Source organism: Phanerochaete carnosa (assembly GCF_000300595.1).
Source record: "Phanerochaete carnosa HHB-10118-sp unplaced genomic scaffold PHACAscaffold_1, whole genome shotgun sequence".
Lineage (NCBI taxonomy): Eukaryota > Fungi > Basidiomycota > Agaricomycetes > Polyporales > Phanerochaetaceae > Phanerochaete > Phanerochaete carnosa.
In genome coordinates, this window is record NW_006767628.1 from 238050 (window position 1) to 260546 (window position 22497).

At 51.8% G+C, this 22497-nt stretch overlaps 6 protein-coding genes across 6 annotated transcripts; 5 read left to right on the top strand and 1 right to left on the bottom strand.

Moving 5' to 3' along the window:
• Positions 1-118: 118 nt before the first annotated feature.
• PHACADRAFT_189351 (uncharacterized protein) lies at positions 119-1552 on the top strand (the record flags this gene model as incomplete). Its single annotated transcript, XM_007389628.1, has 7 exons — positions 119-199; positions 252-418; positions 465-605; positions 654-723; positions 942-1245; positions 1324-1341; positions 1407-1552. The coding sequence occupies 7 exons, from the start codon at positions 119-121 to the stop codon at positions 1550-1552; spliced, it is 927 nt and encodes a 308-aa protein (XP_007389690.1).
• Positions 1553-7268: 5716 nt separating this feature from the next.
• PHACADRAFT_189352 (uncharacterized protein) lies at positions 7269-8176 on the top strand (the record flags this gene model as incomplete). Its single annotated transcript, XM_007389629.1, has 5 exons — positions 7269-7425; positions 7488-7503; positions 7561-7621; positions 7672-7704; positions 7766-8176. 5 exons carry the CDS (start codon positions 7269-7271, stop codon positions 8174-8176), a joined length of 678 nt encoding a protein of 225 aa, XP_007389691.1.
• Positions 8177-11729: 3553 nt separating this feature from the next.
• Positions 11730-11933, top strand: PHACADRAFT_84557 (uncharacterized protein; the record flags this gene model as incomplete). The annotated part of the gene is made up of 1 exon (XM_007389630.1): positions 11730-11933. A coding segment is annotated over one exon (204 nt), but the record flags the coding sequence as incomplete, so codon positions are not given.
• A 2986-nt stretch (positions 11934-14919) lies between these two features.
• On the top strand, positions 14920-15336 carry PHACADRAFT_246060 (uncharacterized protein). Its single transcript, XM_007389631.1, has one exon. It carries the CDS (start codon positions 15079-15081, stop codon positions 15316-15318), a length of 240 nt encoding a protein of 79 aa, XP_007389693.1. The 5' UTR covers positions 14920-15078; the 3' UTR covers positions 15319-15336.
• An 874-nt stretch (positions 15337-16210) lies between these two features.
• On the bottom strand, positions 16211-17047 carry PHACADRAFT_189353 (uncharacterized protein; the record flags this gene model as incomplete). The annotated part of the gene is made up of 4 exons (XM_007389632.1): positions 16211-16686; positions 16728-16767; positions 16824-16916; positions 16994-17047. 4 exons carry the CDS (start codon positions 17045-17047, stop codon positions 16211-16213), a joined length of 663 nt encoding a protein of 220 aa, XP_007389694.1.
• A 2369-nt stretch (positions 17048-19416) lies between these two features.
• PHACADRAFT_246061 (uncharacterized protein) lies at positions 19417-21541 on the top strand. Its single transcript, XM_007389633.1, has 12 exons — positions 19417-19468; positions 19534-19568; positions 19624-19780; positions 19903-19964; positions 20025-20131; positions 20185-20281; positions 20392-20532; positions 20597-20612; positions 20669-20729; positions 20782-20820; positions 20881-21285; positions 21340-21541. Exons 3-11 carry the CDS (start codon positions 19749-19751, stop codon positions 21283-21285), a joined length of 960 nt encoding a protein of 319 aa, XP_007389695.1. The 5' UTR covers positions 19417-19468; positions 19534-19568; positions 19624-19748; the 3' UTR covers positions 21340-21541.
• Positions 21542-22497: the final 956 nt, after the last annotated feature.

The following is a 22497-nucleotide window of genomic DNA, read 5'->3' on the forward strand; positions in this document are numbered from 1 at the left end:
ACGAGAATTGTGGTCGCTGAGAGGAAACAGGCGCCAGTCATCTATCGCGTTCGTGCCACTCTCTCTCTAGGGTTTGCTCACCACTCGTATCGCACATCAAGCCAGCGTTGCGCCCACCATGTTCCGCGCCCTCCCTCTACTCGCATCTTGCGCGTTTTCTGGTGCCTGGGCTGCATTACAAGTGCAGCCTACCTTTCAGGTGAGCCGCCACATACTAGACATGAGCCGGGCTCACCTTACACCGATGCAAGACCGTAGGACCTGTCAGTCGCCCTCTGCCGTTATCTGCAACCAACTCCAGCAAGTGGAGCCGGCTGTACGCGTCCAAGGCTCAGCACGACCATGCAAAGAGGCAGATTAGGATTAGAAGGGTGATGGTGGAGAAGCTCATGCAGCTCGAGGCTAGGACGGCTGTGGAGTAAGTGCTTTGCGTGCATTTGTAGTGGTACTAATATCTTGCGTAGTGGTGACTTCCAAGTGCTGTTCCTTCACAGTAGGTGGTACTCAGCGCAACCGGACATACAGCAACGTATCCTGGACGAGGTACTGAAGTCGAAGGCTGCTCAGGCTGCTCGTGCAGAGGGGAAATGGCGTGTCATTATTACGTAAGTCTCGCTGGTATCGTGCGAGGTGCTTTGCTCATTCCTTTACAGCTCAACGTCGCACACTGGCGGTGACATGAAGCGGCCCCACGAGCACCATGACAACACCCCGCATGTGCAGGTATGTTTATGCACATTCGTACCGCCCTACTATAGGCGGAAGGACATAAAACACATTATCGTGAATATTTAATTTGGCTCATTCGATAGTTTGCTGCCCACCCCCTACTCCTTTGTCATTCTTACTGTATTAGCCACTGTCCCCCGCTTTATTGCCACCCTTAATACATTTCTCGCTCACACTCCATTCGCATAAACGTAACTTTCACTGGAATACAGCTCTACTCCCCACTTCACCTCACTCCGATAGTCGCTGATTTCAGATGGTCCGAAGCGGAGTTTGTAGAACTCGGACAAAGCGTCGCAGTCTTGTGGCGTTTGGGAGTCAGCGGCACTTTTAACGTGAGCAAATCCCCCAGACGCGACCCTCTCCCTGTCTGCTGCAATGCGCGGGCGCACATACTCTCGAGCTCTCTCACCACCGTCACCGGCAAGCCTCCCCCACCCTGGTTGTCGTCATGTACTCGCCCCTGGTACCACCTACTCAGCAGCAGCTCTGTTTCGACCACTCTTGGGCAGCTCGGTGCGCACCGCGGCCAACATCTTGAAGATGGGTGCACATGTCTCTGACATCGCGCACGGCTGGGAGCATCTCAATAAGATGCTGGTGGACGCCAAGGTGCGTGTATGTGCTCCAGGACGCAGCACACCAGCTCACATATCGCCTTAAAAGCTGCGTAACAGTCGTTCGAGAAGATTTCAAGCAGTACTCATATGCGCTCAAGGACAGGCCGTCGCCTGGCAGCAATGACCCTCCCAGACAGGCCAGTGTGCTGTTAGATCCATGCCCCCTGCGCACACCGGACAGCGTGCCCGCTCACATCGCCTGACCCGCTCGCGTTCGCAGGCGCTGTTCAGGCAACCGGCAGGTAGATCAGTGGACGACTAGCGGGCGACTAGTGGGTGACCAGTGAACGTGTCAGTGGGCACACACGGCGACGCCAAAAAATAATTAATGTGTTTGTATTGCAGTTCTTTTGTGACAAAAGTCAGCTCTCCTATTTAAGGAAATAGATAGTAGATGTATACCTTTTTTTGTACATATCTCAATAGAAAATATATTTATTATTCTATATATGGATAGCCCAGTGGTATTTGTACCTCTTTTTGCTACAAGCAGAACAACTTTTTACAACAAGATTCACCAAAAAAAGGTGTCTTTGTTTGACTCCAGGTTTTACCTATCGTATGTTTTTACTGGAAAGTGTTCAATTTTTTTAGCTTCTATTCTCATACCGATTTTTGTGCCTCTTTCAGGTGAAAATATTAACTAATTAGCCCCGTGTTTGCAGTCCTCAGATGCCACAAAGCCCATGCCCATTAGTCTTCCTTGTGTACGTACCTTGGGGCTCTGAATCCACACTTTCGTGCATTGTTACCACCAAAGTTTTCGGTCTGTGTCACGACCGGGCTTGTATCACGATAGCATTCACACGCATTGCCACTGAAGGCTTTGTTGAATTTTAGACTCGCGTTTTGAGCTTGTGTTTCACTGATGCCTCGTGCACACACTGTTTATTTGTATTCATCTCACATTGCACCCACGTTTGTACCTAAGACATTTGTAGTATAGATAAATACCTGCCGATAGACTGCGAACGCTTGCGCATTTGCCCCTCCCGGCAGTGTAGTCCACAATGGCAGCCCACATTTTCAACAGGCTTCAGGATGGAGCATCTCATCCATTCCATCTGCATTTGTTCTAAAAGGTGATATTATAATGGCAAGGCGGACTCCGAGCGGGTGAAGGCAAACTGCCAAGGCTGGGCTGCAATCAATTTTGTATCACTCCAGCAGGTAAGATGATTACACAAACTGCGGTAGTGCATCAACTCCCTGTATCTTTACAGAGAACTGAGATTGCAGGATGCTGTAACCGCGCCATGGCCTGCTGTAGACCAAGTGGATGCGTATCTATGGCCATGTGGCAGACGTAGAAAATGGGCACTACTGGTTCATCGGAATGAGCTTGAGCCGCTGACGTACAAAACCTCTGTCAACGCCGGAGGTTGTCTAACCGCTCTTACAAAACAGGACAAGCTCACGCCGTGGATAGCTACGATTACTGGTACTGATCTTGACAAATTTGCTCACATGGAGCACGTCGAACGCCAGCATGCGTGCAACAGTCATGATAAAACTGGCGCCGCATAGCGTATCCCATACGGCCCCTCTGATCTCTTTAAATTCTGTCAACCCCGAGCTCCATGCAACGCCAAGATCTTCGAGAAAAAGTGGTACTACGAGAAAGCTGCCTGCACCACCTGTAGGAAGGAGCAGCGCCCCATCACAAGCAGCATGTTCGACAGGCCTTCGAGCTTGCACCAGGGACCCCTCAGCCCACCCTTGTCACTGAGACCCCACACAGGCGGGGTCATTGTGCCGATCTCGACGTCGACAAGTCAATGGATTGGTGCGCAGGCGTTGTCGAAGCTACGTGCGAAGCACATGAATTTTGTTTTGCATGTCCATGGTTACAGCACACACCTACCCCACGGCAATGACGGCACCCGCACACAGCTCGTTTCTGCCCCGTAAACGCGCTGCCGCCGCCTGGCATGATCCACTTGACCCTGATCTTGCCGTCGGCGATCTTCCGGCGCGCGCCGTCGCCCGCAGCGCATCCCTGTTCATCTTGAGAAGTAGCGCGGAAAGACCAACAAGGAACCCACACACTGCTGTAGCACCCCCGCCACGCGTGACAAACAGGTGGGATACCTCTTCGTCGCTCTCGCTGCCGCTGCGGAGCATATGCCTGACTTTTGAAAGGCCGTCAAGTAGCCACCTACGATGGCTCAGATGTGCCATAGAGTGGCGCGGAACGGCACGTATCTGTCGAACTCTCAGATGTGTGCAGCGCGGCACTCGGCCATAGGCCACTGGAGGTCGAAGGGCAACGAGTGCGTATTGAGGTCGCGGTCGTTGCGGGAGGTCTGCTCAGTCTGATACTGGACATTCGCTAGGTTAGGGTGGACATCGAGATTATTGATAAACCGACCTAGGAGAGTGAGAATGCCGGGCCCCGGGATTGATATCTACAATGTATTTCGGGCTGGACAATGGCCGCGCCTGCGTGAATGTCAGCTTGAGCATCAAATGTGAGACACTTAAAAATTATTCACAGATGGCGCTGCCTGCGCAGCCTAAGATGTCGTGTCTTGCACCAAACACATTGATCTTCAAGATCTGTGTAGGAGTACTGGGAGTGATAGCCACACCAGAAGTACCAGCGTCAACGACAACGTCCCTGGTTCTGAAATCTCTCACAGACTTAAATTACATTGAGTACACAAGATATCCTTGGAAGTCTTCCTGTTCACAGCTGAGCTACTGAGCAAATGCGCAAATTGTATGCATCAGAACGACACGCACCCGTCCACGGAATGCCGTTATCTTGAAAGTCAGCTCGGTGCGCGCACAACGCGGGCCATGTGCATCGCTCCCCCAAGCCATTCACACATCGAATGATGACGTCCAATTTATTCATCTCTTGATTCTCGACCGCGCTGACGGCCTCCGACGAGATCGAGACGTCGAGTGCCTCGACGTAGAAGCTTGATCCGGTTTCGCAGCTGTGAGACGAATGAGGGTACTAAGACACGGTCCGCAGAGTCTTTGGCGCACCCTTTGGTGGAACGAAAAACAGGGCAGAAGTTGCGGAACCTGCGAGGATGAATGTGTATGCGGTCCAAAACAGCGATGTAAGAGCTTACGGAGAGCATGGCAAACCGTGATCACTAGACAGTAACAACGCGCATATGAGGTTGCGCAGTGTCAAGCTGTCGTACTGCTTCTTCCAATTGTCGCCCACATGTGTGGCAGGCAGATGGCAGTGCGTCAGGCGCGGAAACGCCTCAAAGCTAGGGATCTGATGCCCGATCGATCACGGTCTTTCGGTCTGTCGTGAGTCGGTTGTTCCCGGAACCGCAGAAGCGAACCTTATGCACGTAAAACATCCCATACGTTGCCTGTCTCGTACGAAACGAACGCAGCCGAGGTCATCAGCGACGGCATCCCTAGATGGACTGCCGGCTAGGCCACTACCAAGGGCAGCGTCAACGTCGAGACATCGGAAGAGTTCGTGCGCGCTCAAACGAACAATATTCTCAGCGATAGCCGTGTAATTCAAGTTCATATTGATGTCGAAGCTGAGCGACGTTTCACAGATGCAATCTGTGAGATACTCTCCTACGAACCCACTTCCAACGACTTTGACAACAACATCTGGAGTCAAATTTACCTGCTGTGTGCCAGAGCGCAGACCCCTTCGCGTACCCAACTATCCGCGCCGCGTACTCTGCCGCCGATGTCGACCTGCAGATCACGATTTCCGGGCCCCACGCTGCGCGCCCTCACTGCGCAGCGTCGTCACGGCTGAGCTCGTCTCCGGCGTCGACACCGTGCCCGATCCGCACGGCGACGGCGGCTCGGATGCAGACCGGACAGTGTGGATCCGCGGAGTGTATATCTCGAACGACTATCCGATCAGGACTGTGGTGATGACGCGGTGTGATCTTGGTAGTGAATACGATGCTTTTATATACGGTGACATCCGGTAAGTGCAGTGCAGCACCTAACAGGAGAAGAGGATCATGCACCTTTGGAAGATCTAGCTATACTTTTACATCCTGCATCAGCACTGCCATGCCTGTGATTGCGATGAGTATCGCGCACTCGAATGCCTTTGCAACATCTGGTGAGATGTTGAACGTTGAACTCTAATTAGATCTGTCATATAATTTGACCGGCTGAACGTGAAGATTTCGGAGCATACAGCGGCGTGACGTATTTACCTGATGAGAAGACACGACAGGGGGTCCGCGGCGTCTGGATGAGCATCACAGAGTAACTGCGAGCACAAGGCCAGCTGGTAACATCTCGTTACTTGACATATAAGTGCACAGCAAAGCGCGCGACAGAACTGAGGGTGAAAAAAGCTAGCATCTTAAGAGGAACGAGCCATCGTCAAATCTAGCAACGGTAGCGACTAGCGTGAGTGCCAGGAAAAGTTACTAAGCGCCTTGAAGTCGCGTCTTGGGTTCGGACCGATATGCCTTGGGTGCCTTGATAATGTTGATCAGCACCTCCAGGACAGATCCCAATAACGTCCAAGGCAAGCTAAGATGTATCATTTAATCCAAGTTATCTCCAACACCCAGACGTTTTTCAGATGCGCCCATGGGAAGGCCTGCCATTCGTCCTCTCCCAGGGCACCCGAGTCGCAATGCAGCCTAAAATGACAGCCGCAATGATTCTTATCTCTCTAGCATCTTCATTAGATGGTCTAACAAATCGAGACGCTGCTTCAATTCCCTCCATTGATCCATGAAGCTGAAATGGCAGCGTGCTTGCACTGAGGCCTGCCATACACCAAACAGATGCATATCTATGACTGTATTGATCGCAGGGCACTCAGCTTGTCTATCTGTCTGTCAAGTAGTTTGAAATACCTGTTTGCAACAGAGGGAGTTCCCACGCGACCTGCGCTGGCGGACTGCCTCGCAGCACTGCATATGACTCAATATATTATATATAGCCTCTATGTGAGTTCGCCTTTCCGCGTCTGCCAGCACACTTCCTTACACCACAGCTGAGGCAACATGTCCCAGTCAAGTGAAACCGTGAAGCAGGAGTTTCAAGAAGCGTATGAGGCCTCTCTCCCCGAAGCATATATGCTCTGTCTCTGACGCACAAGCTACATATTCAGTCTGACAGTATACAATGTGTCCTATTCACTGCTGTGTATGTTGCTGTATCTCTGAGCCTCAATTAAAACCTGCTGAATAACCTTCATTCTCAGGCCTTGTAGTCTATGAATACCTCATAACGTTGGACCAGGAGATTGCGGCAGTATGGAGAAGGAAGTTCACGGCCATCTCATTACTGTTACTGTCTATCCGGTGGCTCATGGTCCTGGGTCCACTTCTGTCGATTGTACTGCCCGATGATAGACAAGTCTTGTGTGAGTAAGCTAATGCTTAAGGAAAAATTGAGCTTATGATACTGCTCCACAGGTGTACATCACGTTTTCTAGCGAGACGTTCTCTAATGAAACATTGCTGCGCCTGATATAAGGTGTATACCGATTTACACCCTCGAAATGTTTGTGTACCTGACGGCTACGATTCTGGTTTCGGGTGAGCGCATCCGCCGTCTAATGATCCTAAAACTGATCGATTATCTGCACAGTGTTCTCTGCTCTCCGTGTGTACGCTCTCTGGCAAGACTCGAGGATAAAATATTTCTTCTCTGCAGTTATATTTGCACTTGGGATGGCTCCAGTTGCAGCAAATATTGTGATCTACCCTTCTCCGAGTCAGTCTTTAGTTAATTTTACTGACTCGCATCCAGTTCATCTCGGCACGCAGCTCATTCATTGCAACTGAGAATGCACAAGTCGTCGGATGCTTCACTGTCCGCAACATATCGACGAAGCTGAACACGGAGTAAGTCCAGGCCTACTTTAGCAACCACTTGGCTGTACGTTGACCGTGTTGTCTACTAGGTGTACGTCTGCTGCACTTCATTGTGTATCCTTACTTCATTATGAGCACACATGTAGTGGTCTACCTTACAACAAGCAGTGTAACCGCCTCTGATGCCGTTGTCCTTGTGTTGACATGGATCAAGTCATTTGCGCACTGGCGGGAGATGCGGAGACTCAAACTTGCTTCGTCTATTTCTGATGTGCTGCTTAGAGACGGTATGTATCTCGCTCTCCATTACTTGCCCATATGCGACACGACTCAAGAAATAATGGCTTAGGTACCCTTTATTTTCTGTAAGCCATCTAATCATGACATCTTACAGTGACTCTGTCTAACAAACCACCTTACAGCGCGCTTCTAGGCATAAATGTTCTACAGCTCTCTACCTACTCGACTAATCTCGTATTAGAAGTAATTATCCAACCACTCCTCTCTAGAAAGATTCTGACTTGTGCCGATAGGGCACCTATGTAAGCTACTTTGTCCAATACTTGGTAATAACTCCATATGCCCAGATGACAGGAACGCTTGCTGACTAGGCGTTGATTTTGACAGCCACCGCTGTTGGTGCAGCGTTTCATCCTTGACCTCCGCCAGCTCAACCACACCACCGAGGCCAATAGAAATAACTCTGACATGCAGCACTTTTCCCGCTTCTCTGTGAGCTTCAGAGTACCCTCTGGCTCCCTCGAGAGTATTGGCCAGGCTTCCTACCACGGCCAGTCAGAGCAAGTTGAAGAAGACGGTAACGACGATCACTGCGTAGGGGAAGGGCCACAAGACGGGCTTGAAGAGGGTCTCGCACCGCATGTGAGCCTGACGGCTACACTTCGGGAGGAATCCGCAGGAGCCGACGTTGTCCTGGTATTGCAGCACACCGGACGTGCGAGTAAAGAGGACGACGTCGGGTCATCATCCGCTCCTTCGCGCGCGATGGTGATTAGACGGTCTACGGCTGCAGGTTAAGTGGGTGTTCTACTCTATGCTCCGTCAAAACAGATTGGTGTAGCTGACTTTGAAGCAGGTTCAAATGTGCAGTAGAACTGTGAATGTATGGATGTCAGTGACCACCGACTGTTGTGCTGCTCAGCGCTGGCACCGAAGCAAAGAGCCGCTTCGCGTCGTATTGCGCTCCAGTCCCCACGTCTAACGTCTCCCTGGCTTATTCTCTGTTTCCTGTATTCCCCGAGGTACTATGCCAATTACTTATTGCTGTGAACGTCCCAGCTCCATATTTCGACACTCTACAACTCCGCTATCGGCGCTCTTAGCAGTGTAATAACACAAAGGCTCTTACTTATATACATAACTTGCGGGATTGACACGTTAGGTACTTGATACCCGTCTTGCCCTCGTTCGTGGCGTCTCTCTCACTATGTCACAGTGCCATGGTACGCGGATAATGAGCGCAACAGACGCATGCGGATGAGACTGTATTACCAACGTCCAGTCGTGTGCAACTCTCTGTCAAAACAGAAAAAGCGCAGAGACATGCGTAACCACAGTTACAAAAAGGAACAAGATAACGGCGCAAACAACTACGATTATCCTCAGTGCCATTGAAGCTGTTGTCTTGCCAGCATACGGCACGTCAAGCACGCAGACATGCGCGCAGGAATTACCACTCACAAAATTAATCGCAAATAGCATACCACCACTCACGCAGCGCTCATATCTTTAATAAGTATCGGCACCACTTGAAAGTGCCTGCGCGAACCTCGCTAGCAGCCCGCATAAAATTGCAGAAAGACTCGGAGACCTGAGGGGAAGTATTGTATATGGGTCTGCCTTAGCAATAGCGAGTCACGATAGCGAGTGGATAGTAACATAGAAATTGGGGCAACGAGCGCACATACAAGCCCATGTGGACTCAAATTGTCGTGCCTCTTCCTCCAGCTATACTCCACCCGCTTATCCGCATCCACAGCCAGATTCGAGACGCCAGATGCGACCAGCCTCGCTGCAGCCAACAGCCTACTTTTGTTCTCTAATGGTCCGGATTCTCCGGAAAGGATGAGCTCGGCGTTCACTTGCCTCTGTCAGGATTGAAATCGGGATGGGGCTCGACGTGTTCAGAGTAGCTATCGAGACTCACTAGGTTAGACCGCCTGCCAAGTCTTGTTAGCGCAGCACACCAGCCGCGCCTCGTTGCTTCCGAGAGCAACATCTGTTGTGAATACAAAATCAAACAGTGATTCAGGCGAGGTCCAGGTGTGGCGTCTGGTATGTCGCCTTCAGGAGCTTAATGTCGCCAAAGAGCGTCTATGTGAGCCAGTCGAGAGGCAAGCGTGATATCGAATAGCAGCACGTGGAAGATGCAGATGCCTCAGATGAGGGTGAAGAGGTTACACTGCCACAGATCGACATAGGACGTGTTGTTAATGAATGCATTCATCCATGTCTTGAGACATGATGTGCTGCAAGCGGAAGTGACCAAAGAGCGAGCATTTCATACTAGCACTGTGCCCAGGGCATCGGGGGTTGGAAGCCGTAAGAATAACGGAGTGGAGGAAGGCATGGAAGGCATCGTGTGTGTTAACTTGCAAGCGAGGTATTATTGTTTTCATGCAAGACGATTCCGTCTGGATGGAACAACAGCCCGGAATGTGTGCCATGAGATGATTTGCAAGAGACTGGAGGGTCCCTGACGTTATGGAAACATGGACGAATGCGACATATCCACCGTACATGTGAGTATATACGAGTGGGACTGGAGATAGGCACATACAGCGAGGAAGTCATCGCACAAAGATCTATCTCAACGCAGCTCTGCGACCTATCCCAGCGTGCTTCCACATACAGCAGGTCAGAATGTTTGGGTGTGAATATATGACGGAAACTCTTTCTCTTACTCGATGAAGTTGGATGCTTGTAGTAAGCTGCTGTCATGGGAGTTATGGCCGAGCGATGGGAGCAATGAGTACTGCGCGTGCTGCCAAAGTGATGTAAGAGAAAAGGCATCTCGCAAGAGCATTCTCCAGAACACTGTGAATATATATGTCCCATTGGATGGGGGAGGGAGGGCGTAGGCATGAGGGCCGCGGCGAGAATTATTCGCCTTAGCTTACTTTATCATTGATTATATCAGCACATGCTAACACTTACTACTTACCTAATTTTCCCACAATCACAGCTGCTCTTACTTGGGTCGTGTTTCATATGTAACACACTTGCACGCGTTCCTCGCGACGCGTCTTTGCTTGAGTTATAAGCCCGTGACTTGCAACTTCGGCGTTCGCCAACCTCCAGCGGTAACCACCGGTGTTTGCCGGTGGCCATTGGTGTTTGCCAGCGGTCTTTGCCATATACGGGTGCATCGCTGTGAGCGCTTGTGAACACCACCTTTCGTTGCCCACTGGAACCCATCGGAATACAGCAGCAACTGGTGAATATTGCTGTGTATCAGTGGCAAGTAGTGGGGTATGTTGGGATATACCAGTGTTCAGCATGTTATGCTGGCTGCCACTGGTATTTGGTCCGGTTGATTCACATGGCAGGTGGCAGACACCACCATACACTGGTGACATCCACTGGCAGGCAGCGGCCACTATCCATCAGCATATGCTGTTTATTGTTAATATATGTCATTGAATAATAATTTTTGGCACCTTTCACTGGTCTTTGGGCAGAAGTGTGTGACATTGGGCCATGGTGTGTGACTTGCTTTCCAGGTTGGGCTAACTCTCATGAACAAATCATTTTAAGACTAGTATCTGGCAGGTTTGGTCTCATTCTTTGTGCATAGATGGCTTATATTACGCATATTCTCACTCAGAAAATATACAGTTATCTGAGAATCACAACAACAAGGTTCATAGCTGTTGAAATATTAATGTGACTGCTAGCAGCCTGCCCCCACTGCCTGATAGCTCATTTCTGAGCTTATAGAAAGTTTATAAAAAATCTCAGGAGCCTCTAACCAGGTCTGTGTAGTATAATATGCCTCAAAGAATTACTTACAGCTGCTTCCACTTGGGGACACATCTAGCAATCAATTTTACACACCTTTTGCACTCAGACAGTGTACTGCATAGAGACACTTCAGTGATAGCTGAGTTCTGGGATAGTGCACAGTTCAGAGGAGAATAGGCATCTATACAGATGCCGGTGGCTAAGCATGTATTGAGCTTATTACAGAAGGATATTTGTATTTATATTGGTACTCAATAAGCCAGTGGCTTCGAGCAATGTTTGATGCAAATCGCTGGTGATGTGTGCTGGTAGCCGGTGGAAACCTGCGAAGCCCAGCGGGATCCAGTGTGTCTCACTGCCACCCACTGATACTCACTGATACCCACCAGCCAACAGCGGCAGCCACTGGAGACTAGCACTGGACTTCACTGGATACCAGTGGGTGCCGGTGAGTACACCCCATATTCAGTGGAATTTGGTGTAGTTGCTAGTCCCGGGCATATTACTGCTTTGCTTCATCACGCCCCCGACATTATATAACTCGTCCACTCCGTCCTTTCAGCTGAGACCTGCCAGCCTACCTCCCCAGTGTATCACGAGCACCGTCGACTCCATTGACCTCAACACCGCCATCGCGGAGGCCCAGAAGAGCTGTGTCGAGGGCGGGATACCTGTTTGCGCTGCCCTAGTGCGTCACGGTACCTTGAACGACGCACCGAAGCCGGTTACGTACAGGAATAAGGATTGCATCCAGGAAGCTTCCGCGACGTTGCACAAGAATATCCCGTGTCTCGAAAATGCGATGAGATAGAGGGCGGTCACAGCACGGCTGGACACGCTCGGCGTATCGAATCTCGGACGAGTGGGCCGGCAGTTGTTCGGGGAAGGGGGCACGGGAAGCTAAGCTTGCATGGGCCCATATGTCTGTCCGCTGCCGTATCCATTGTCATTGTGCTGATAGTGTCTATCAGGGTAGAGCCGTCTACTACGCCGTCAGCTATTCCTGCGGGCACAGATCCTTCATAGGTTCGTCTGTGAGTCCGGTCCAACCTCTACTTTGTCTTTGTTTATGCCTGCGCAGAAGGTGCGTCTACAGCCCTCTACGTTGTCACAGCCTATCAGTGACCGCTCCAAAGCTCACAAGCTGGTCGAGCTTTATGCCGATGCTCTCAACATCGACATTAGGACCTCTACCTCTGCTACATTTCATACATCACAGCGGCATACGCGAAAACGGAACATCATCCTACAGACGTACAATGACTTGGAGTACCTCCTATTCGTAAAGCACGTCGTCGTGGCAGCGAGCTGGCCTTTCAAGTGCACGATATTTGCGGGGCAGGTCTGTCGTCGTAGTTTTCCTTGCAATTCCAAAAATGTCCCTTTGACCCTGACTGAGTTAGGACGACTTCGCTGATACAATTATGCACTCGGTATATTTTTGTTCTGCGGCGCCGTACGTCTGAAAGAGGGCTATCGTCATCGCAGCATTTTCCTCTTGTGCGGTTTCTCTCCCCTTCGATATGCTTACCCTAGCTCTGACTTGTCTATCTCGCCGTGCTGTGCAGACGTGACAATGCACCAGCGCTCGTATGCGTTCGTCATGTTTACGGATTCAAGCTGTCACCGTGCTAAGCTTGCTCTTCCGCCCCTCTCGCGAAGCCTTTCGCGAAACGCACAGCCTCATGTATGCGCAGTGGCGATCAGTGAGGAACCTGGTTTGAGCTGGCTGTGGGTGTGTGATTGCGGACGCGAGGGCTGTGCCATAAAGAGATGCTTAAAGGAACAGACAACGTAGGACATTGGATCTCGAACGGCGAGGGGGATCTCAGTGCGTTCTGACATCTCTTGCACGGAAACGGGTGCGCCTCATGGATCTGTCCAGTTCCTGTGTCTCATCTCATCACCGCACAGACCGCAGCGCCCATCAGCCGGCCCATCTGCGGAAAGATTATAATACAATCCAGCGTCGATATCAAACGCTTCACGCACACCGACATACGCCTCGGTTGTAGAGCTGAGTCGGAGACTGACGCCGTCGCCATCGCCGCGGGGTGCGTGTCTTCTGCTCGGGTGTCAATCCTACTAGTATCAATTCATACCGTATCTGGCAGGTACGATGACGCGCGTCATCATCTGAGACTCCCTCTTCTTTGGGACCGTCCCACTGGGCGACATCCCGCAGATGTGGGGGCTCAACGACGCGATGGGCGAGGTATACAATACGTACTGCGAATTTGAACCGACACCGCTATGAGACTTTTGGCCATTCTTACGTGCGTGCTCTGGCTCCCGAAGCATGTGGCGTGGGCAAAGGCTTCATGTACGGGAACAAGAACGTGTTGATGCTCTGGTGATCCCCCTCCGTGTCAGTACACATCTAAGTGCGAAGATGTATGTCATTGCGGAAAAGACGGCGGATATGGGCCTGGAAGAGTTCGGCGTCGATCTAGCTGCGCAAATTGTGTCGCGAGCCTGTCAGCGCATCAGCCGCCAGGACGCCACGAAACTGCAGATCTGAAGATCCGCAAAAGCCCGAGCGAGTACAGGTCGTCGGTCCGTCATGAGTCGGCTGTTCCCACGGCTGTTTCGATCGATCCTTGTTCACGCCGACGCAAGACCCACGCGTCGTTTCCTATCTCGTATGTGGCGGGGTGTCCGGGGTCATTAACAGCGGCGTCCTTAGATGGGCTGCCAGCCAGGCCGTTGCTGGAGTGGTGTCGATGCCAAAGCTTTGGGACAGATCATGCGCGCTCAGGCAAGCAACCATCTCAACGGCAAGGCGGTATCAGAAAAATATTCGGGCGCTGAAGGCATAATGGAATAGATTGCATACCTTACGGCACGGATCCGCGGCACGTACATCTCGAGCGATCACCAGTCAGGACTACTTACTGTGATAACGCGGCGCGAACCTGGTGATGCCTCTCTGCATACATCGTGGTGCAAGCCGCAAGACTGGCGTGTTTTCCGGTGGCGAAGGCGTCTCTGGCGCCTCGGACATGCTGCTGCTCGGTGCAAGCGAATGCGCAGCTGAGGCTGAGCTGCGATGGTCCCTGCCTCTCAATAGAATAGTAAGTCCGGTCTTTTCAAAGCTCAGTGCGCGGCATCAACTCCCTGTATCGTGACATCATATGACTTTACAACACCCCTTGCTAAAACATGAGCACCGAGTGCGCTTCTAGGTACCGGCGCCCCCCAGCTTCTGACCTCCTCAACCACGATATATATGGGGTAAAATGCGTGTTAAGGTCGAAATCGTTGACGTCGGTCCTAATCCGATGCATAGCTCGATGTGTGAGCGCAGAGACGGCTGTTCGCTGACAACTGAGCAGTGCGTTAGATATACGCCTACTTTCGTCAGTCGCGCCCCACTTTAATTTGGCTTGTTTCTGTGATACATGAGTACAGTACTTACAATAGAACGCCCACAAGTAGGGAGCTCCGCAGGTACGAGAGGCGCGGAAGAAAGGCGAGCGCATAAACGGCTGGCGGCGAGATATGAGACTTGGTATCGCAAACAAAGAAGTTAGTCACGGTGTGGAGGAGGATTCTACGTACGGGTCGGCGCTCGATATATGCGGGGCTTTACGTGTGGGGAGGAAACGGCCGATGACTAAACTCGATATCTAAACGCGTAACTAAGCTCGATGAACGATCTAATAAAACTCTTACTTAAATGCTCGTGCCCGCGCTCGTCGCGGGCGAACCTCGTCTCGCGCTCTCGCGAGTGTATTCTCGATGCTCTTAGGATGTGCCCGAAGCTCGGAGGGGCAGACTTTAGAGGTGAAGGTGGGGGAAAGGGGAGCTTGCTCCATTCGACGGCGGGAGGTCGCCTTTAATATACATGCGAGCGCTGCTCCGCTGCGGTGCTCTCGGCCGGAGGTCTATGTGTACGGAAAGTGAAGGTAAACGTTAACGAAAGGGTCTCTATTGGGGAAGAACCTGCGAATGCGATGGAAAACGAAGTAGTGGCGTCAGGCTTCGGGAATGGCGCGCCGCTCCGACAGGCGATGACTCGGCACGCTCGCGCACAGCGGGCCCCTATTTACATGCGCGTTCCTGCCGCCCTCAGGTCGCGGGGTACTCCGTCACTTGCGGCGTTACCTACGTCCTGTCTTCCTGGTCAAGCCACCATCCACCATCTGTGTACATGCGGAAAGAAGGTAAATGTAAGTTTTTGGTGTTGGCGCTGAAAACCCTTCTACAAAGGGCGTGCTGGATGTCATGCCTGCACTCTCGAGCAAAGCGTCGAGTACGCGGGATGTCCCATCTAATGTGTTCGTGTTCGTGTTTTCCTGATGTCGTTGGAGCCGTTGGAGAGGTCGGTGGGAGCACCGGTCCTCGTGCAGGTGAACCACTGACAATCATCTCGACAGCAGGTGCACAGGCAGTGCCAAGGCTGCATCGACGTAGGCCATGACCACAATAGTCTGAAAAGCGTCATCAATTAGGAGTGATTCCGGCGCAGCTTTGCGAGACTCACGATGCAATTCGAGGTGACGTCGTTCAGCCCTCTGCTCCAAACGTTGGCTGCAAGGGCAACGACAGAGCTGATGAAGGCGGATTTAAAAGCTTCGACGAACGGTTCTTGCCGCTGACAACGCGATACTCGAAGTATCACGTGGAAGCGACTAGTGATGTGCGGGCCCCGCTTGGGCTCAAAGCCCGGGCTTGGGCTTGTGGCGACGTCAAGCCGAGCCCTGAGCCCGAGCCGAGCCCGAGCCCGGCCCAAGCCTTGGGCTTAAGCCCGGGCTTGCTCACAATACAACGAGTGTTCCGGTGCTATCAAAAGGGAATGTATTTGGGTGTAGTAGATTAATACTGCATGTACTCACTAAATTATAACCTCCAGAAGATCTACACCTGTGGAACAAGTCGAGTCGCAGCGAAGTCCACGAGCGTGCGCCTACGGCAGGCACCAGATGGTGACGCACAATCGTGCTCGGCGGGAGCCGTTACATCTAGAATATCTACATTTTGTCTTCTATGTGCATATTAGGTCGCTCTCTCCTTATTATGAACTCAGGGAACAGTAACGGAGCCAGCACACCCAAGCCTGGGCTTCCGGGCCGGGCTTGGGCTTGACTACGCTCCGAGCCCGGCCTTGAGCCCGCTGCCAGGCTTGACTCGGGCCAGGCTTTTTGGGCCGGGCTTGGCGGGCTTGGAGGCTTTGAGGCCCGGCCCGCACATCACTAGAAGCGACTGAACATATGGGCTTGAACGAAGAAGCAAAGACAATTCGATGTGGTGGTACCCGACAACCACGCCGAGCAGCTTGATACGCCAGCATGCCGATGAAATTCTTGTCTCAGAGATGCCGGCAAAGTGCCAGACGACGCTAATAAGGCGCAGTGGAGGCACATGGCTATCGAGGTTCCACTTGCGCAAATGTCCGCCGAGATGCGTCGTAGATGAAACAGGGAGCTTAAGGAGCGCACTGATTGTGGCAAACAAATTGTGGGGCCGCGCGTCGAGATATTCGTCGTCCGATATAGAGCACAAGATCTTGGAGCGCGCCCCTTCAGCACGGCTATCCTCATAGGGAACAGACGGCTTGGCCACTGTGGGGCAGTCAGGGAACAACCCGGTCGTACAGACGGACTGGAGAGCATCGGTTTAGGCTGTGCATGTATTGATGGGCTCTGCCTCAAGGCAAAGTTAGATACAGATCGTGCGTGAACGTGAGTAGTATACATACCTCTGTCCTCTGGTCAACTTGCTCATGACTGCACTTTTCCGCCCATCGCCAAGAGTTCCCGTAGTACCGCTTGCGCCCAGCTGAGAACTCGTCCTACTCACATACAGATTTGTGTCAGACCACACTCAACTTTCCCGAGCCGGTGTCAGAATGCGTTCTTCATTACGCACAGGGTCGCCTTGTGCTATTGTTGTGCGAACCTCACCTGTCGGCAGGCAGTGCATGCGCGACGACACGCACGAGCATCTTGGTGCATAGCAGCAGGCTTATTCATCCCATAAACCCCTGGGTCTACGCAACGAGATCGGGATGAGTGTAGCGAACGCGCTCACAGGAGAAAATCAAAACACACGGCTGTGGCTGTTAACCACGTATGCCTTCGTATCCTCCGTTGACATCATTGCTCTCATGGCGACGATCATATGATGAGTCCCGCGGACCGAGACGTCTTCGCGCCGTACAGTGCAAAGCTGGAGTCGATCTCGAGTCTCAAAGTTGATGGTACAGCTTGCTCTACTGCGGAGGCCATTGATGTATGCGGTGTTATGACTTGTGTTCCGGTCTTGCGCAGAGACGGCGAGACGCCATATAACGCTTTGGTGAGCGCTTTTGAGCGATGTTGGAATGGTGAGGAGATATATGCGTAGGTGCTTGTAACTCGCGCGAGGTCGAGAAGTGTCGCGGAGATGTGGAAAGGTTGCATGGCACGCATGAGCAGGGAGTAAAGTGTGAGACAGAAACCAGAGTGGAAGAAGCTGCCGTAACAGCGTTTCGACACTAGTCAAAAGCCATCGTCTAAATTGGGGGCGATGGGTCTATGGAGATGGTCGTCGGAGGGGAGCAGCCGACAAACGCCACAAAGCCCGCGCTCGAGGACCTACGTAATCGAGAGCTTTGACCCTGCGCTGCCGTGCTTCATGACCACTCTTCCCGGCTTGCGTCGGGGCTACGCCCGCATCGCGTTAGCATTTTGCAACGCACTGTATGTCACTGCATGTCGTGGGCAATGCCGAACGTAACTGTGTGTACATCAGACGGGCTAAGACCTTTGCCCGGCCAGGGCACTGCACACGGCATGATCGGTCAGGCTTGCTTCGGTATGATTACATCGCAGCTTGAGAAACTCTGGTCGCGTATGTACCTTGGAGATAATGCGACTCCTTTGATGCGTGTGTGTGGCATCGATCATACAAGGTGTGATGAGACCGACGTATGGTGACGGAATGGTGAGCTGCATCAGGCGATTGATGTCCCGTTCTCGCCACAATTCTATCTGATCCCAGAGGTGATCACTAGTCACACTGATCTCAAGAAGCTATGTTACACCAGCGAGTCAGCACATTCTAGTACACTACAGGCGACATGGCCAAGTCAGCTGAAGACCTGAAGCAGCAGATACCGAAAATGCATAGGTTAGCTCTCCCTGGACCGGTGCATGTATATTCCGCCGAGTCCCCAGCTTTCGCCAGTTAAACCACATCGCTCAAGTTAGTGAAGTAGCTGACGCGCAGCCCATTTCCTGCTTCTCTACAAGCATCAGGGTGCCCTCAAGTTCCCTTGGAAAGATTTGAGAGTATTTTAACACGGCCAATCAGAGCAAGTTGAAGAAGATGGCGACGACGGCCACCGCATGGCAAAAGAGCGACGAGGCGGACTCCGAGAGAGTTTTGCGCGGTATCCAGGCCCGCCCTGCATTGACTAATATGCCGGGAAGAACCAATGGGGAGCGGCATCACCCCAGTTTTGTGATCCGTCAAATTATGAGAGATTGTGCGATGTAATGGCAGCATAATGCATAATGCGAGCGACAATTGCGGTGCAACGCGGCCTGGGAGCTCTCAAGGCATACATCTCGGAACTGAGATGGCCACCCGACAGATACTGTCGCGATGATGTAGTGCGAGCGTAGGGGCGAGTCTTTCCGTGTGATCTGATATAGGTGGTGGCGGCGGCGGTATGTATCTTGGTGACGAAGGTTCATCGACGTCGGCGATTTCATCCCATGTACGATTCACAGGAACAAGCGTATTTGCATTGTCGATGCCCTGGGCACATCAGAGTGCGAAGAATCAGATGGATGCGCGGCATCGCGGCAAAGACCGTGATGGCGAAGATCTTCGATTCCCACATCAAAGGTTTTCCTTCCCGCCTGAAATGCGTCATTGTGCACTCTAGATCCTGTTGTGATACATACTGCCACTTTAATATCCTGTACGCAAATACTCTGCCTACAGCATTCAGCTTCAAATTGTCTGTCTGGCTGCCAAGGAGTCAGTATTTCAATACCTGCTTCCAAGAGAAGCAGTTCCCATGTGACCTACATCGGGCGAGTGATATTGCGCTCTTCCCGTACTTCCATCTGATTATCCAGAGAACCATAGGGTGCACTGATATAGGGGGTCACGCCACGCCTTATGCTCCAGTGCCGAAGATGATAATCAATAGTCAGATATTTGTGTGCGAAGAGATGCTGCAATTTTAGGGCTCGCAGTTGACTACCTCGCAGCACCGCCGCATGTGCTGCACTATACATGGCCGGTATATAAAATCGCATCCCAGCACCGACCACCGTAGCCAGCACCTTCCTGCACCGCAGATAACATGGCACAGCCAAATGAAGTCCTGAAACAAGAGATACAAAAAGCGTACGAGTTTTCTTCCCTCGGAGCACACGTTCTCTGCCTCTGATGCACAACTTTTATGTCTCCAGTCTAACATATGACTATGTCTTTTACTCGTTACTGTGTACGTTGTCCCATCGCCAAGCCTCGGCGGCACTCTGACGAATGGTTCTCCTCAGGCCTCGTATTCTATGAATACGTAATAACCCTGGACCTGGAGATAGAGGCAGTGTGGAGAAAGAAGTTTACGGTCGCCTCACTGCTGTTATTGAGCATCCGATGGCTCATGCTCCTGGGCCCAATCATGCCGGCTGTGCCTGCTTATACGCAAACTTGGTGTGAGTATGCTGACACTTAAAGATGACGACTGACCTCATGGCACCGTCGCTCTACAGATGTACATCATAATTTCTGGAAAAATATTCTCTAATACACTGCACCACTTCATCCGATATAAGGTGTAAATCAGGTTATATACTGGGAATGCTTGTGTTCTTGACAGTTACATTCCTAATTTCAGGTGAGCACCGAGTACGTTCCCACTGTTAAACCGCATTAAATATACCTATTTTCTGCACAGTATTCTCTGCTCTGCGCATATTCGCACTCTGGAGACGCTCGAGGATGTGGTATGTATTTCCTGCAGTCGTGTTCGTGCTAGGGACTATCCCAGTTGGAACAAACCTCGTGAGTCGTCCTGCCGTCAGTCACGTAGGCAACTTTTAGTGACATAAATCCAGTTCATTTGGATACGCAGCTCAGTCGAGTACACGAAGACTTCGCAGGATGTTGGATGCACCTCTTTAGCCAACATACCCATGAAGCTAAACACAGAGTATGTCCCAACTTACTCCGGCAACCGCTTGGGTGCGCGCTGACCGCATTCTCTAGGAGTATGTCTGCGTGCTTCACTCTCGATCCTTATCGCATTACGAACATACCTATAGTCGTTATTCTTACAAGATGCAGTGCAATCGCCTCTGACATCGTCGTCCTTGTGTTGACATGGGTCAAATCCTTTGTGCACTGGCGGGAGATGCGGCGGCTCGGCCTTACTTCGTCTATTTCTGGCGTGCTACTCAGAGACGGTATGCATCTATCAGGGTCTTTTGCTCTTCTATAGACGATGTTCCTCACAGAATACTGGTCTAGGTACCTTCTATTTTCTGTAAGCTATGGGATCGCGTGATTTACAGCGATCCCGTCTGACACGTGAACTTCTAGTGCACTTCTAGGCATGAGCGTCCTGGAGCTTCTGACCTACTCCACCAAATTCATGTACAGGGTAATTGTCCAAGTTAATCTCTGTGAAGAGACTCTGATCTTATTGCTGCCAGTCCGAGGGCACCTATGCGACCATCTTTCTCCAGTTCTTGGTAATAATCCCATCAGCTCGGAAAATAGAATAATCGCTGACCGGGTATCGGTGCTTACAGCCTCCGCTGTTGGTGCAGCGTTTCATCCTCAACCTCTCCCGGCTCAGCCACACCGCCGAGATCTGTGGGACTAGCACCAGCGAGCAGCACCCCTCGCTTACCCCTTTAAGCTTCAGGGTGTCCTCCGATTTCCTTGGGAATATTGGGGAGCCTCTGAATCATAGCCAGTCAGAGCAGGTTGAAGATAGCGACGACATTCACTGCGCAGCGGAGGAGCGGCAAGAACGAATCGAAGCGGGCTCTGCACGGTTTGCGAGCCCGGCGACCATACGCCGAGAGAAACTGACGAGTGCCGGCGTTGCGCCAGTTTTGCTATCCCTCGAAAGCGCCAGCGAAGAGAGCGACGTCGGCTCGTCCGCTTTCCTGTACGGAAAGGCCATTGGACCTTTTACGGCTGCAGATTAGGTGAGCGCTTTCGTCTATTCTCGTCAGGGAGGCATGAAAGATATGTCTCTCAAGCAGGTTTCGATACACGGTTACGTCATGAATGCATGACCATCAGTGATCGCCAACTGCTGTGTTACTCGACGCTAGCATCGAAAGGGACAGACATTCATCGTATCAACATTCGCTCCAATTTCGCCTCTGTTATTTATATTCCTCTCAGAATTTTGCCAATTGCGAATCACACAGCACGTTCCTAGTAGCGCGGTGGTATAAAGCCTGTTATTTATATGTACAAACTGTGATATCAAATATCCAATATTTGCTCGCCTTCGTCCATCATGGGCCTTTCGTTCGGTCCTTACTATCAGAGTACCTCGATATGCACGCGAACGACAGGCGTTGGACTTGGTCATCGTCGTCATCGTCACTCCGGCAGCTTCTTAGCGGTGTCGGCGGCGGCGCACGCGTGTACTGCAGACTTCCGACCTGTGGTAGTATGAGCACTGTGCTGGTGCGGTAATTGGATACGAGACAGCGCAGGTATCTCGCCAATTATTCTTGGGACTGACAGAAAGTACAGCGTGTGATCCTGCGCTAACGATAGTAGTCAGTAGTGAACATAGAAAGCAGAAAACGAACGTACATGTAGGCTCGTATGCTCGTGTCCCCTCCCCCAGCTATCCTCCACCTGATCATCCGCCTCTACAACGAGATTCGTCGCGCTAAGTGCGTCCAGCCTCGCTGCAACCGACAGTCAACTCTGCCCTCCATCAATAACCAACACATCTGGGACCTCCACGAAAGATGGGCCTGGCAGCCACCTGCCGTTGTCGAAATTTACGTCGCGACGGGGTCCAATGGGTTCGGGGAGACGTTCCAGGTCCGTATACGCCACCACCACCCGCTAACGCTTATCAGCGCGGTGCACCAACCGCGCATCGCTGCGTCTGAGAGCGACACCTGTTGCAGACGTGAACGAAGTCACAATCTGGGCAAATTCTGGGTATGGCGTCTGGAATGTCGCCTTCAGGACCTCGATGTTGCCGAAGGACGCCACGGCGAGTGTCAGCGGGAATCGCGAGACCTCACGGCTACCGCGGAAGGTGCGGAAGTTCCATGCGAGGGAGAAGAGGTGGCACCATCATAGGTCGGTATTGAGCGCGTCGTTGATGAGGACATTTGCGTCTTGAGATGTGATGCGCGCTGCGAACAGATTGATCCAAGCGCGAG

Bases quoted from the DNA above. Each gene is read 5' to 3' on its own strand.
- PHACADRAFT_246061 (XM_007389633.1), top strand. From the start codon at position 19,749: ATGCCGGCTGTGCCTGCTTATACGCAAACTTG. The intron at 20,282-20,391 runs ATGTCCCAACTT...ACATACCTATAG, and splicing joins CATGAAGCTAAACACAGAGT to TCGTTATTCTTACAAGATGC. The intron at 20,821-20,880 runs GTAATAATCCCA...CGGTGCTTACAG, and splicing joins CCATCTTTCTCCAGTTCTTG to CCTCCGCTGTTGGTGCAGCG.
- PHACADRAFT_246060 (XM_007389631.1), top strand. From the start codon at position 15,079: ATGGAAAACGAAGTAGTGGCGTCAGGCTTCGGGAATGGCGCGCCGCTC.